Source organism: Panthera uncia, chromosome C2 (assembly GCF_023721935.1).
Source record: "Panthera uncia isolate 11264 chromosome C2, Puncia_PCG_1.0, whole genome shotgun sequence".
Classification (NCBI taxonomy): Eukaryota; Metazoa; Chordata; class Mammalia; order Carnivora; family Felidae; genus Panthera; species Panthera uncia.
Genome location: NC_064810.1, coordinates 60,835,136 through 60,851,749, shown reverse-complemented (window position 1 = coordinate 60,851,749; position 16,614 = coordinate 60,835,136). Strand labels below are relative to the sequence as shown.

At 39.0% G+C, this 16,614-nt stretch overlaps 1 protein-coding gene across 2 annotated transcripts in view; it reads left to right on the top strand.

Annotated features, from left to right (window-relative positions):
* The window catches only part of LSAMP (limbic system associated membrane protein), a 651,110-nt gene extending 635,327 nt beyond the window's left edge, over positions 1-15,783 (top strand). Inside the window, exons 8-9 of one of the 2 annotated variants that reach the window (XM_049628208.1) lie at positions 1,784-1,816; positions 7,914-15,783. In XM_049628208.1, coding sequence (XP_049484165.1) covers positions 1,784-1,816; positions 7,914-8,011 — 131 coding nt within the window. In that variant the 3' untranslated portion in view covers positions 8,012-15,783. The remainder of the gene's footprint in view (positions 1-1,783; positions 1,817-7,913) is intronic. The other variant, XM_049628207.1, reaches the window with a different exon arrangement.
* The last annotated feature ends 831 nt before the right edge of the window (positions 15,784-16,614 follow it).

Here is a 16,614-nt window from a genome sequence, read left to right as displayed (position 1 = left end):
AGGAACCGTGAAGACCTAATTCTATAGTTCTGACCCCTTTGTGTTAAATCGGGTAATAATTTAGCTACTCAGACTCTCTGTTGTTTTAACAGAGACTCTGTTAGGAGGTTGCCTGGCATATATTTATTTTTCTCATATTTCAGTAATTCTAAATCTGTTTTGGCCCATTGTGCATGCAGAGTGCCTTCATGCATCGGCTAGACTACAACAAGGGACAGTAGCAGAGACAGCCCCTGCTCCATGGAACTCACAGTCCAGTGATGAAGACAAGCATTACTCAAAACCTCAGACAAATGAATTTAAAATTAAAACTGAGATGAGTGTGATGAAGGAGAGCAGAGCTTATAAAAAAGGGGACTGAATTTTACTAAGGGGACTAAGGAAGCCTTCCCTGTGGAAGTTATAAATGAATTCTACAGGAGAAGTGGGATTTCTAGTAGTGATAACATTGGGCCATCAGCCCTACAACAGAAAAAAACATTATACCCTGGAGGATGAAGGAAGGCATGTGGGCTAGGATGCAGAGATGACAGACATTGATGAGGCTGGAGAGATGAAGGGGTAGAGTCCTAGATGCCATGCTAAGGATTTGGGTCCTTATCCTGGAAGACACAAGAAAGCATGAAAAAGTTTTAAGCAGGAAAATGAGGTAAATGGATGTCCAGTTCAAAAGGCTCTCTTTAGCTTCAGAGTTCAGTCAATTTACTTCCTTCATGAAAGCGTGTCATTGAGGGGTGCAGGGCTACATCCTGATCTTCAGAGAAGACAATCCATATCCCACAGCCATGGTTTGGACTCCTGTATCTAATTAACCATTCAGTTGGTCCTGTGAGTCAACGTGGTATCCTATGGAAATTTTCCATATTTACTTCTAAAGATCAAACAGTATTCTAGTTTAGTTGATAAAGATAGTCAAAAGGGAATTCAAGTATTTGACTTGTATGAGCTCTTCCAACCCTGAGATTTACACATTCAACAAGTATTTATTGCACACATACTGCATGTCAGACTCTAATGCAGGCACAGGGATACAATAATTGACAAGACATACACTGCTTCTGCCTTCATGGAACATATATTCTAGTGGAGGAGATAAACTCTAACCAAGCAAATAAGGAAATGTGTACAATGATACCAAGTAGGGATAAGTGTTAATAACATTAATAAATCAGGGTAAAAGAATGGAAAGTGACAGAGGGTACCATTTTGAGAAGGTGATGGGAGAAGTCCTTCCCGAGTTGGGTCATTTCAGCAGAAATCTGAATGAAGTGACTGCCTGGGCCATGCAGAGATCTGGGGGAGAAACATTCCAAGCAGAAGAAACAGCATGTGCACAAGTTCTAAAGTTGGAATGGATTTAGTTAGAAGAAAAATGTGAAGGTCAATTGGCCTGAAAGGAACCAACCAGGGACAAAATGCCAGGATGGGATTGGAGGCTGGACACATTCCATCGTTCCATTAAGTTGCAGTCAAGAGTACTTTTACCTGCCATTGTCAGAGTTCTTGTACTTGTCTATACACATAACATGTAACATCAAATATTTGTAGTTGGAAATTGTTTTTGCCACCTCCGACTGCACGTTTGTTCCAACAAAACAATCTCTTTCCATGAGCCTTTCTTTCAATCTCTACCAGTATGTGTTTCTATTAGAATGTTCTTTCTACCTTTTGTCCCATTCTCCTTTCAGTGGAGAGTACCAGCTTACCTTTGTGCTTATTTTCAGTTGATAAAAAAAAAAATTTTTTTATCTGTTTTTTGTTTTGTTAAATGTTTCTTTTTTAGAAATTGGCACCACCGTGCACTTCAAGCAAAAAGGTATGGCTCTTATTTCTATATGTTAAAGAATATCTTCTATATGTTAAAATTAAGATTTCATAGCCATATATTGGGGTCTTATACACTTGAGTTCATTTCATCTCAATAATCTGTGATAATAATTTTCATAACGTATTTGCCACTATGTTTCCCAAATTTCAAACTTTCTCGTTCACAAAAAGCCCATAACCCCTATATTGCTCTTGATAGCTATTCATTTTTAAATCTCTGGAACTGAACAAGTTATTCCCTCTCCCACTTTTCATGTGTGGCCGTGGTTAATTCTTGCAGATCTGCACTTTTGGCAATGTTCACTGTCCAATGACTGGGCTCTCAGAAAAAAAAATAGAGCCTACTTTACTGTGTCTTGTTGGCTATTAAAATGGATACATTGCTAAAGGAAATAGAGTAGTGTTTCCTAATATGAAGCTCTTGAACACTTAATATTCTCTCCTGCCTCAGTGTTCTCCCAGGTCTTCAGATAACCTCCCCTTTCTTCAGTACACCCAGACTGCTGCAGTCTCCCAGGAACTACTCCACATGCCTCCATCAGCCAGCCTCATGGCACAAAAATCACCCAGGTCTCCCTACAAAGACAATGCCATCAAGTTAAAGCTTCATGAAATGCAAACAATTACCAATTCTGAGGCACCCTCCTTAGAAATCCAACAGAAATCCTTACAGAGTCTATCCCCAGACCAGAGTCACAGAGAAAGCTGCATGGCCAGACATTACCCTTCTTAAGTTCTCATGACCACTCACTTGGATTGGTAATTGTCTCACCTGAAAATGTTTTCTTCTCTGAGTCTCAAAGGCTATGAGATAGCCAAGGTCCTTCTCAATAGTGAAAGCCTATTATTGTGGGACTTAGACCCTACTAGTGACCAACAGCCACAGAAATTATGGGCCCTTTGGGGAACTTGAGTGGCTCAGTCAGCTGAGCGTCTGACTTTGGCTCAGGTCATGATCTCATGGTTTGTGAGTTCGAGCCCTGAATTGGGCTCTGTGCTGACAACTCAGAGCCCAGAGCCTGCTTTGGATTCTGTGTCTCCCTCTCTCTCTGCCTCTCCCCTGCTCACACTCTGTCTCTCTCTCTCTCTCTCTGTCTCTCTCTCTCTCTCTCTCTCTCTCAAAAATAAATAAACATTAAAAATTATGGAGCCTTTGTTGCTTACTCCCAGGAAAGGTTCAGCACCTTGTGTATGGCCAGCTCTAACAAATCTTCACAGAAGGCAGCAGGGAAGAGGACATCAGAAGTACATACATTGTACCAAGATCATTTGGTGCAAGAAAGTGTAAACTCCTGTCCCCTTCAGACCTTATTCTTTCCCCAATGCCATGATTATCAATTACATTTGAATTTTAAGTGGTTAGTATTAATGGAATGAACATATGATTCCTCAGGGGGTTGGTATGGATGGAGAAATTGGGCATAGGGTTTTATTTCAAAGACCATTGAGATAAATTCCTAGTGTCACCCAAAGGGATTCTAAGCATTAGCCTAAAATTTCAAAATTTTGCATGCCAAAATATTTGATGCTGTTGTGATGGAAAAGATGTGATGGACATTACTGTGAAAATACTTCAGGCTTATCCAAGACTCACTTGTAGGAGAAGCCCAAATTTAATTCTAAGGTACACTGTTCAAATTAAACATCAGTATATCCCCTCTTCAAGTCTCCAGCCTGGAGATTATAAACTTTAATCCCTCAATTCATTCACCCAGAGGAAGCTGTACTGGCTGAACGTGGAGAGCAGGTGGCGCCAGAGTCAATCTTATCAGGCTTTCCTTTAAACATGGCTTCCCAGGACGGGGAAGTGCCTTAGCCTGCATATCCGGATAATATCTAAGAGAGATGTAGATTATTTTTCTCCTTTGCTTAACAGTTGTCTTGTATTTTGTCTGAGTTTTTGTTTTATTCTCAGTCACTCGGTCAGCCCTTAATAATTCTAAGTAGAATTCAAACTTAAACTCACCTAGTCTTCTTTCTTCTTTTCTTGTGTGGCTGAAAACAGGAATAAAATCATTATAGACCTTGATGCCTTAGTGGCTGAAAGGAATGCCCAAGGATCACTGAGGCTGTGATTAATGATTAATTTTTTAAGAATGATTATTTTGAATAAATCTAGTCCTACATTCAGGAAAATGAGCCCTAAGTACTCAGGAGAAGCAACAGAAATGCACTGGCTAGATTTGAATCATAAAGCGTCTCCAAGTGTATGCCCTCTAAAGCAGGTGTTGGAAAATCACCTTGTACTTTCTTTGAGATTTTACTGAAAGACAAATCAATTGGCAGAGTATCCTGCATCAGATCTGTATCGTAGAGACTTGCCAAAAATCCACATATCCTGCAATTTCAGGATGTTTTATCAACCTTGTCCTTAATCACAAATTCCCTTTTAAAAACATTGCTGTGACAAAGTGCAGTCCAGCATTCACGCTGATACAGAGTCTCACTTATCATCCTGTCCTGGGGTCAAGAACCTTGACCTGGTGTGTTGACTCAAGATTCTCAATCTTGCTATAGCTGAATTTTGCCCCATCAGGTCAAACTTTAAAAGCCTTGACCCAATTCACAAACCAATACCTTTGGTTCAGAGGTATTTCATGCCTTTCTGTAATCCAACCTTCTACAGTTAATAGCAATAATGATGATGCTACCATTTATTGCATGTTTACGGGATACCATGCATATAAGTGTATGCACACATACATAAACACATATAGAATGTGCCTAACTGCCAAGACATGATTTTTGTCTGTTGTATGAAAAACATGTAGCAATTTTTGAATTGTGGTTCTATTTGCTCATCTATTCTTAAGGCTAATTTATGTTTACAGACTCTTGCTTTCATTATATCTGTCAGTATATAAAAGCACTTGCTGAGCCTGGCCATCTGGTGTGGGAAATAAGATTTATCATTTGCATTTTCACAAATAAGCAGAAATTTCATAACTATGAACTAAAATGTAATTAATGATTTTGCTGATTATTCTTCCCTGAAATAGCCATTAACTGAAGTAGTCTCCTATGCAGTCATATATATCTATAATTGCATACACACTTGTGATGGTTCTCCAACTCTCATTCATTTACCCGTGCATTTTTTTCAAGCTATTTATTTACTCTCAAAACCAATTATGAAAAGAGCATGTCATATAAGCACATCAAACAGTTATATGAGAGCACTTAATAAATAATAATTGATAGAGATGAAGATATCTTTAATAGATCCACAAAATGCATTTCAAATATATAATAATAATTCTACTAAGGATAAAATTAAAGATTATTAACACAGTCATACTGGGATTCCTATATATATCATAGACTATCATGTGAAAGTAACAGCCAATTCTCAATTACATGTGTTAAAAGACCAATAATACACGTGTACATTATATCATATGTGTATATATGAGTACGCACATAACATATATACTTCTCTTTGTATCTGCATATATATGTGTGTACATACATTAGCAAGAATGTTATATGTGACCATGTTTATTTAGGTCCATATATGTATATATCATGTTTTTCAATGATGGAACTTTTGCTTTCTCAAATATTTACTGCCCTTCAAATAAAGTGTTAAGACTAGGGTTTTTAGACTTCCCCAGTTACTACTCAACTCCAAGATGTCTGAGAGATAATCTAGCCTGTCGCAGCACTAAAAATGAGATTAAGGAAATAAGCAAAATTAAACTCTTTGTAAAATCCTTCTGTTTCACCCTATCCCTAAGGCAAAACAAAAATCATTTTTGTTTAGTCCTGTATGGCCTCAATTTGTGTATAGTCTTTCTCTGTTTTGGAAGCTGTACTGACAACACTAATCCAAACAAATGTGCCATAGGGTTCATGCCATTTAAAGCATACAGAGGAATTAAAATGATGGGGAAATGCATTGCCATCTGGCCAGAAGGCCTGGAGAGTGCCCACTGAGAGAGCTTAAAGGTCACAAAGGCCAAAAATGGTGGTGGTGAAGGGCATGGAGGGTAGGTTAAGGAAAGGCATTGAGCTGAGACTCCAAATGTTTGTATTCCAGTGCCCGGGCAACAATTACCATCAGGTACTTTATGCACGCACATAATCTTCTTGAGCCTAAATTCCTCATGAAAAACATGAAGGTAGCAAAAGTGTCTTTTATTAATATGATCCTACAGTCATTCAGAAAACTGCAGAATTGACTGATTGAATATTTAAATTGTTTACTCTGCATTTCCATAGCTTTCCAGATAATAAAGCTTATTTTATACTATGTTTTATACTTTATATTTTATACTTATTTTATACTTACTTTATAACTATGCTGTTCACAGTTTGTATATCTTCATATTTTTATATTAAGTAATGTTTTTAATATTCTCAAGAAGACATTCTAGTAAAAAATATTCTATCGAAAATCACTTGTTCCAAGATAATGGTTGCCTCCGTGTTGTTTTGTTTGTTCTGTCTCTTGTTTTAAACGAACCCAAAATTGATTTGACAGGAGACTCACTGGCACTCCTTCCCCGTGTAACCACTCTGTAGTGGTGATGGGCAAAGACGGGAGCCAGCTGCCCGGGTAAAAGCCTCAGCTCCTCTGCTCACCAGCTGTGTGAATTTGTGCAGTAGATTTAACCTCTCTGTGCCTCTTATTATCTCACTGTGAAAAAGGGTCCATTATAATACCTACCTCGTAGCATGGTTATATGCTTAGATTGGTAGAGCATTTCTGACAGTACCTGGTAACAAGTGCTGTGTAATTGTTGGTTTTGTTCGGTTGATGTTGTTGCTATTATTTATATAGAACACAGATTAGAACATTCTTGAATTCAACATTTTCCCTGTTATCTTACATCTGATCTGATATAGTTGTAGACAATTTTGGAAACATGTGCACACCAGAGGATGCTTCTATTGCACTTGAAAACCATCATAGGTTTAAACAAGCATGGGCACACAGCACACTCACATGCACCTTCATTCACACACACTGATCTGCATATGTGACCTCAGAACTGCAAAGTGACCCATAATTAGTCACGTTGATTTCTCTTTTGAACATCATTGTCTAAGCATACAACCTTAAATCTAAAAATCTCTGTTGTGAAAAACACCGAGATTTTCTTCTTGTAATGGATCTATACAAACAGAACTATACAAAAGGAGAAAATGGAGCAAGCAAAGCATAGGGGACAAGCTCATGGGACCCACATTTTCTGCCCCAATTCTCTTCTCTCTGTCTACACAAATCCCTTCTCCACTTTCCTCTCCATTCCCATCTCCCTCTTAGATCCAGACCCACGTCCCCAAAATCGTATCCATGTTGGGAAAACTCGGGTGACAGTGGGAAACAACATAGACTGCCATTCCAGGGTGAATTCTGGGCACGTTCAAATCTCAGTTCTTCTTCTGGTTTGGACTTGCCTCTCAACCTCTCTAGGTTTGCTGCTGGTGGTGGTGGTGGTTTTTGTGGTTGCTTTTGCTTTTGAGTTTTTAAAGTGTCACATGAAGAATTTGGACCAGATGATCTCCTGCAACCTCTTAAGACTCTACAAGGAGTTGACTTATTTTCTAGCATACAGCTAAGGTGCCATCCAGCCATAAATGTTCCTTGGAAACAGTTCCCCTCCCCATTAACAAATAAATAATTACTGCTTCCCCCTGAGAAATGAGAGTTTCGGATTGGCTCTATGTTTTATTGATGGAGATCCTGTGGTGAATCAGCTGGAGGAGCCCGTGTCTGGCTGCTGAAGGACCCTCACCAGTGCTTGGAATCTTAATGAGTTCTGGCATCACAGTGCTATGCAGGGCACAGCATGCAAGAAGAGGTTGGGTGAAGAGGAGCCCGCTGCACCAGCAGACACATCAGCGATAGCCTTCTCCAGCAAGAGTAGTTTGTATTCAAATGTATTTCAACCACTGATACCCCTTGAGATACTTAGAACTCAAGGAGAAGGATTTAGGAAAGACTGTGAGCCCTTCCTGGCCTGTACACATGCACTGACTTTGAGGCGCAGCCCATTCTTACCTCTGATACTGTCAGCAGTCAGCTGTAACATAGAGCGGGCTGAATGTAACTTCTCTTTTCTTTCTCTTTTGCACTGCAGGGCCTGGGTCGGTGAGAGGAATAAATGGATCCATCAGTCTGGCCGTACCACTGTGGCTGCTGGCAGCATCTCTGCTCTGCCTTCTCAGCAAATGTTAATAGAATAAAAATTTTAAAATAATTTAAAAAAACACACAAAAATGCGTTACACAGGATACAGAGAGAGAGAGAGAGAGAGAGCAAGATGGGGGGAGACTGTTTATTTCACAACTTTGTGTGTTTATAAATGGAGGGGGAAATAAGAAAACGAAGAAGAAAATACATTTAAAACCATTTTAAGTCCATCAATAAAAATTTCAGTAAATCAGGGTGGGAAAAGTTCTACAAGGATATGTGTATATCGATGCAAATGTATTCTACATAAAGACTACATCATGCTAAGGACACCCGGATGTTGTAAAAATAAGACAAGTGAAGAAGTATCAGATGGATGTTAACCGCCCTCTACACACACACACACACTTTATGCTTCCTTCATTCTTTTTCATCTGTGGGGAAAGAAAAACTAAGGTCTTGCCTTTGGTGTCTATATTTCCATCATCTTTTTATTCTGTTTTTCATTTGAGCTGACTTGTAGCCATTTCAGACTATCAGTGGAATCCGTGCTGGAATCCGTGTTGAGCCTTTATCTGGCTTTCCTGCCTCCACTATCTCCCCAACTTTTAAGACCATTTCCTCCCCCTTCAGTGTGTTCTATCTCCTCCACATCCATCCCAGATACTCCGTTTTATTCCCTCCCCCGAACCCCCTGGCTGCTGCTTCTCTTCACAGCCCCCCCAAGCACTAGTCATGCCGCAAATGCTAGGAAGTGCCATTTTAATTTTCTCCACTGTGCGTGCGTGCTCAAGTCTCTCGCTCTCACGTGGGTATACAAGTATGTGAGCGTGTGTGTCTCTCTCTAAAGCATGCCAAGGGAATGGTCCATGTGTACATAGACTCATTGTGCTGTAGATACTGTCCCGCATTGTAATTGTGAGACGCGGCTGTGACAAGTTGCTGGGGGACATGGTGGAGAAGAAGGCATGGAGCAGAGCCCCCCAGCACCCCCCCATGGCTGTCACATGACATCAGTGTGTATTCACACCAAGCTGTGCCCCTTTTAAGGGCAGAACCTCATATTCCTCCTAGTCTAATCATCAGAACCCAGTCGAGAGTCACTCAGAATATCACTGTAAATGAAAGTGCCTACTATTGATGGGGTGAGCAAACAGTAGAAAGAATCAGTGACGTCAATGAGGTGACCTAGGAGAGAAGGTTTCTGATTTCACTCTTGTTTCATGAGTCTGAGGAATTCATATATTTCCTGGCTTTTTGCAGGCTTGGACCTGCTTTGCTGCAGGAGTGAGTAGCATGTGTTGAGTAAATCCCAAGAAGCAGAAAGGTCTCCAAGTGTTAACTCCCAATGAAAGGATGATGAGCCACATGGAGATCCTAAGCAGCTCTGTTTTGCCCCCTCCCTGAGCTTCACCTAACACTGCATTTGGCCCATGGATTCCCCTGAGCAGAGATTGTTTCCTATATGGAGAGTGAGCAAGGCACGAAAAGTAGACAGATGCCCACATCCCTACTCATCTTGCGGAGATGTGGGCAGAGCTCTGTACAGAGCATTGACCATAACAAGAAAGAATCCATTCCTTGTGCTCCTTTGCAGATTTTTGTCCTGATGTTGCAAGCTAATACTTTACTTGGTGGCTTGCACGATCTCCCTTCTGCCCCACTGGTAATGTTTGCAGTACCATTGTTCATACTGGTCCATCATTATCTTAGGCCAGGCCACTGGGATATATTCCACCTTCCCTGCTCACTTTTGGCTTCTAGTTCCTGAAAGATACTATGGGGGATATGATGTCTAAGTTTACATCAGCAAGAGTCATCTGAAATGTTAGTTCCTTAATCAAAAGATCTGGGAAATCTGTAATAATTTAGGCAGAAACTGTATGCATACCACAAAGTTTGGTATCACTGCAGCACCAGGATGTTCTTAGGAAAGGTTTGCAGAGAGAGCTGGCTGTAAATATCTTTGTCAGGAAACCAACCATTGCTTTCGCTTAGACTATAGGAGGCATTGGAAGTGGCTCAACTTATGAAAAGACAGAAGATTATTGCTGAGGTCATAACTGAATGTATTTCAGAAAAGCCAAATATGGTACCTCACCTAGTTTTGGAACCTGAAAAATAGCTGTCACATGTTATAAAACAGGAAACTTCCTAACTTCGAATAGAAAAAGGAAGAGAAAGAGAAAGGAAGGGAGGAAGGGAGAGGCAAAGACAGGAGACAGGAAAGAGGGAAGGAAAGAAATGGGAGGATTTGAAATTTCTGATAGAATTTATTAATTAAAGGCTCTTGGCAATGAGCCTTGTCTTTGAAGGTAATGATCTCTTTGATGAGCAACATTTTAAATCTGTTCTAGGGGATTCTATTGTTTGTTTTAGAAAGCTTATTACCAGGCTTCTTTTGTGATTTTGCAGCTTAGACATGAAACAGAAGGGCAAACAAATTGGGCTTGAGGATGGATAAGAGTATTTGTGGCAGATCCTGGCATAGGACAGAAATTCTTATCCAAGAAGCTACTAAAATATAGGGAAGGTGAGCCATATTCCTATCCAGCATCAATTTATTGACAATCGGGGATTTCTCTAACATTTTGGTCTTAGTACAGGAATATAAGTTTATCATCCTTGATGATAAATGTTCCCCATATATTGAAAAGCCAGTCACATCCCTAAGTGGAAGCTTAAGAGGAACTCACGCTAATTTAAAGTTATACAAGAAAAGAAAAGTAGTAGGAGTTAGTTCAGTTTAGTATCAGTTTCAGGAACAGATCCTTGTGGCATGTGACACATTTTAATCATATACCTAGATTTCTTATTGTCTCCACCCTATCATAAGGACAAGGTCTTGGTTTTATGGAAGGAGATTCTCCACTGAAAGGAATGTCTGCCTTGTCAGCACCATTTGTTCCCTGAGTTTTAATATAATGGAACATATATTAAACATAATTAAACATTTATTGAATATTGTGGTGTTTGCATATATCTCTGGCAGGATCTGGGAATTTAAAAACATTTGTCCTGGCTCCTGTTTCAGAGCAAACATTGGCCCCAGAAATCTCCTAGGTTTGAGAATGTCTCTAAGCAATGTGAAGAATGGAGGAGAACATAGTTTGGAGGAAGGTCAGAAAAAAGGCAGGAGCCAGAGGACTGACACCAAGAAATTGAGTCTGAACGTGGGACTTCTTGGAATTTAGTTCATCATATTGCTATAAATCCCTTCAAGAATCTTATCCGTTGGTAGTCAAAACTTGAAACCCTGCACTGAAAAGAACCAACTGGTTGAAAACAATACAATGAGAGGAGCAAAATTCATCAATTAATCTGAATGACTAATATCTTTCATGTCCTTTGTATGCAAAACGACACTCCACCATTCTTAAAATCCTTAGATCCGACCTTCAGTTAACAAATGCAGAAATGACCTTGACCAAGGGCACTTCCTGAAGAATGAGAACTATCTTAGGTTTTACAACTGCAGAATTATATCCTCTGTGCAATCGTTCATCAGAAGGTGTTGCCTTGTTGGAGGAAAGTCTTACTTGTTTTGAGACATCAAATCCCTCTGCCCTTAAAAGAACTAAGGCTTAGGGAAAACATTGTGCTTTCTCATGGGGAAGAAATGTCCTATTGACCTTTGCCTTCTCTTCCAAGTCAGACAGACTTCTCCCTTGCCATGGGCATTTTTTACTACATATTCAGTCAACTGGGGCTATTCATAGAGACCTTGTAAAAGTACTCGTGATTTTCATGTTCTTGGGGAGAGAAACAAAAATCTGTTTCTCCTCCAAAAATGGACTTACCTCCTTTGCACACAAAAACTAAACTCCTCAGCATGAAATTATTTGAGTTATTACCTACCAAGTTGTTAGCTTCTTAACTACTCCAGAGTCACATTTTCCATCCCCAGGTTGGTTGTGGTTTGACTGTTTCTATTGACTTGTCTCCCAGAATCCCTCCTTTTGTTTTTTGCAGGCCTTGAATTATTTGTGGAAAAATAATATATATGTGTATGTATTTTTTTTAATCTTATCTTTACAGATGCTATATTTACAATATTGTATGTATTATAAGACAAATCTAGAATGATGGTTTAAACTTAAAAGGAAGAAAAGAACTGAATCTGGTCAAAAAAAGAGAGCTATGCTTCATTTAGAAAGATAGAGAGCCCCATTTTTTTTTCCACTTTGTAATTATTTGTTTAAAAGGAATTTGTTTGTGGACCAAGTTCCATGGGATTAACCATGGCCTTATTTTTCTCTTCATCTTCATAACTTATTTGCCTGGATTTAGTCTTGGTCACCAATAACTATTGTTTTTTATAGAAATATAAGTGCAGTGCTATATCTGACCTATGAAAATTATTAATATTTTGAAGACAAATGTGAAACATACCACAAAAATAGTGAGATAGGACCCTAAATTAAGAAATGTAAATTCAGTTCAGGAAGCCTTCTTCTTTCTTACATACTTAAAATATTTCTCTTCCAAAGACTACATTTGCCCCAGTGATGTAAATTTTCCGTCATAGTTGACATTATATCTGTAAACATCTCACTAAATGCAAAATGGAGTTTACATTTATGTGCATACTAGCAGAAGAGAAGTAAACTATTCTCATTTGCATGTAGCTGTGTTGTCAAATGTGGCCAACTGAAATTCAAGAGAGAATTTGTTTTCACGCAGCAATGTACATCACTTTCCTCTTGGCAAGGAAGCTGGTGTTAACGTTAGGTTTAGGTTTAACATTTACACCAGTGCAAATGTTTATGGATATTATGGAAAACTTATTTTAAAATCTTGATTTCCTTTCAGTGCATTTACATACTGTGTGCTGATTAATAAATTAGGCACCAATCATGTGTAAATCAATGTAAATCACTAGTTTATGTACATAATATAAACGATGTAAACTTCATTTTTCATGCAGTGCCCAAGTTCAGGTAAATCTGTGAATCTTAAAGAAAAAAAAATCAAATAAAAATAAATAAAAACTGAAGCTTTCACAGGTCAGAATGGGAAGGAGGATGACTAATGTCCCAAACAAGAAGGTTGCCTCAGCGAAAGGAAGTAGACCCACAGGAACTATTAAAGGTTCACATCCTGCTCAAGCCTCAGGAGGCCACCTCTTTGTTCCTACAGGAACTAAGTGGAGTTTCCCCCAACTGCAGCCATAGTTGTCTCACCTGACCCCAAAGCAAGGGAAATGAGGAAATAAAGAGGAAGGAGTTTTAAGGGCTCATGTGTCTGTTGCATTGATTCCCAGTGTCTTCTTGTTACTTCTTACCGATCATCTAAGATGGCTTCTTTAAATAAGTCCAAGTCACCCACAGCGTGGTGAGCAAAATATTACTGTTTTTATTTCTCATCGAGCAAAGACATTGGGAAATCTTCTTTGCCATCTTGATTCTAAGAAATCGTGGGATATAAGAAATATGTTCTATCCTTGAGAAACATCTTGCCAAGTTACCCTGGGAAATAACTACTTTTACTTAATCTAATAGACCTACCTATTCTGAAGGGTCTTTCTGAAGGGTCTGATGTGTTTAAGAGAGAGAGAGAGAGAGAGTTTCTACAATTTGAGCAACCACAAAAAGTCATCAAAGAGATGACTTTGGGGATCACATGAACTTTCTGCATGGACAGTTATAGAAAGAAATTTAGGTCAAATTAACATTACACTTAAACATTACACTCCTCTACCCAAGATAAATGGCAACTTTAAGGTCAAGCAGAAAGTTAAAAGAATTGAACTGTAGCCTTGGGTCTGGCCACAAACAAGCTTAGGTGACCTCAAGCAAGCCATTTAGCCTTCCTGAGACTTGGTGTTCTCATCCCGAAAGTAAGGAATTTGGATGACATCTCTAAGACCTCTGTCATCTCTAAACTCTGATCCTGAATAAGAATTTAATAATCATATAAGATGTATTCAGCTGATTATTCCAAGCAGCTGTGTATCACCTCCACGTAGGCCTCTATACCAGCTTCCTTTCTCAGAACCATCATTCCATCATCTCCATTTCAAAAGCCAAACCTTCTAGAATACAGGGTCCCTGGACTGGTTCTAAAATTCTCTTCTGATCAAAACTTCTTAGCAATGTAGAGAAAGGACACATCCAGATTATACTGAAGGCACTGAAATAGCTGGAGTTGTTTCCTTATAATATATAATCTAACGTTTGAATTCTCTTCTAATAACCTTTCAGAGGAAGGAAAATAACCAGATTGAGTGTTATGCGTGGAACAAGTGAGGATGTTGTGCATATGACAGGAAACGTCAGTTTTTTTTCTCATCCTGGGCCAAGTGCCTCATTACAGTAAATGTGTGTCGTTGAAAACTTTTGCTTGTGCTGATGGTAGTAAGCATGTGGTCTCAGGCAGGTTTAAAAGGCTGTTCTGTGAGAAACAGGCAAGACAATACATTTTGTTTTTGGAAGGAATTTCTTATGGCAAAAGTTTTCCCTAAACTTGACTTTATAGCCTATGAAGTCAAGCAAGAAGATGGAGAGAAAATAAGCCTCATTTTTAAAAAGTACAAGTCGATACCATTTAAAGATGACAAGTTGAAAATAGGACAAAAATAAACACACTTGAGGAGGTTACAGAATTGAATATAGTAAGAGTTGTTGTGAAGGCCAGAATCAAATGTGCAAGTTCTCTGTTAAGGTTCTCTGAGAAGAAGGCATACAGAAATGATGTTTCTCAGGCGGTTAATGAGGAATTGCTTTCTTGTGCCATGTTCTGGATGGATTCAGCACAAGCCCACTTGTTTTAACCCATCAAAGTGTAGCCCCACACTATCCTGGAGGCTCAACTTAGCATCTGTCCAATGGTAGCTTTTCATTCATTGCCTAGGAGAACAGAAAGACTCTGAGTCTCTTATGTACTGAAGACCAGGGATTATCCATGACTTCCCAGCATTAATATCACTTGATGTAGATGAGGATATGTGATGTGCTTAGACTACTTAGGAAGCTTTTTAAAATGGATGAATGGCCTGCCCATAGGACAACTCCCCATTTCCATGGTTGTTTCAGAGGTGTCTATTTGAGTGGTGCTCCTGGATCTACTCTTACAGCTACATTCTTCTCTGCACAAGCCTTCTCTATGTAAAGCCAGCCACAGAGTAAAAATCTGCTTCTTGCAAAATGAAGAAAATATACGAAACTGTTAGCTTCATGGCACGTGGCAGTAATTCTAAGCTATCTGTAGCCTTTTCTGGACCCACTTCCCTAAGTCTTTGCTCTTCACCAGAGAATGTAAATGGTTCATCCTGGTGATTATGGCCAGGTCCTGCTCCCTAAGTATTCACTGGGATTGGGGAAGGTTAAAGGGAAAAAAAATGTAGGGGGAGAGAAGCACGGGACAAAACCTCCACCTTCTCTCCCCCCACACTCCTCCACCCCTTCCTTCTCACTGCTCTACTGAAGGGTGTATAAATCCTGCTCTTGGTTAGAATTCTCCTTATTAACAATGTTATATACATATAAATATATATATATATATATAAATATATTCCTTTTTTTCAGCCCTGTAGACATAAACAGAAATTTTCCTTGATGATACAAACACATGGCCATTTTTTATTTGGGCTTTTTGTTGTTCAAAGTTTATTTTTGTTTATTGGATGGATTTTTTCCCTGGATACTAGCTCTGTGAAGGAAAATAAAAAGCGCAGTGTGTGTAAAAAAAAAAAAAATTAAAATTAAAAAGAGCTTTTTTTTCCTTTCTTTTAAAATGTATTTAAATTCTGTTTCTCTCTTCTGTTACTTTACACGTATGAATGCTCTGCTCTTCTGTGATCTTAAAGCAAAATGAAATAAACGTGAAAAGGAGATGTGTCTTCATTGAACTGAGTCAGTGATCTTGTGGTTGACTGCACTGCCCCTTGGAGGTTTTCATGAATAAGACAGGAAATGAAGCCAATGATGGTGCAAGTCATGTGAGGAAGGGGTGGACAAAATACTGAAGAATCACTGGAAGGCTATCAAATCTCTTTTATCACAGATAGGAATGTGGTATTTACAAAAATTGTCCTCATCTAAGCAAAGAGATTCTCTGCGGGTTTCTCTTTCTCCCTTAAGGGATCATAAGAATGAATATAAATTACCATTGGGAAGCTACAGACAAAGCATTAAGAAGTTCCAGATTGTTAGATTTGAAAGAGATCTTAGGACATGGTCCCCAAAAACCATTAGGGAGTTTATATTCTTTCTTTAAAGTCTCCATAGCAGGGGTATCTTTAAGGATTCACTTTAATAAGATCCTACCTGATAACAGTGGAAGGCATAAAATTACTTTTAAAGTCACCTATCTTTTTCTACTTATGAAAAAGAAAGTTTGTTTTCTATTCCTACTGAGAGCTATTCCCTTCACAAAATGCTTCCAAATCTCCATAGAATTCCTATAGCATTGCACAGGACAGACAGGAGATGGCAAGAGAAAATGCGAAATAAGCAATCCACAATCCAAAGAGGTGAGATTGGCTAATTGTATACATGGGGAAGGTGATGGGGAGGGTCTGAAGTTTGACTCTTAGTAGGCAAAATAGGTCAGAAAAAACAAGAATCAGGGCGGGTGGCTGGGGAGAGGGTGAGTAAGCATTAGTGATCAGCTTCAATAATCAGCAAAGGGTCTCAGACAGAAACAAA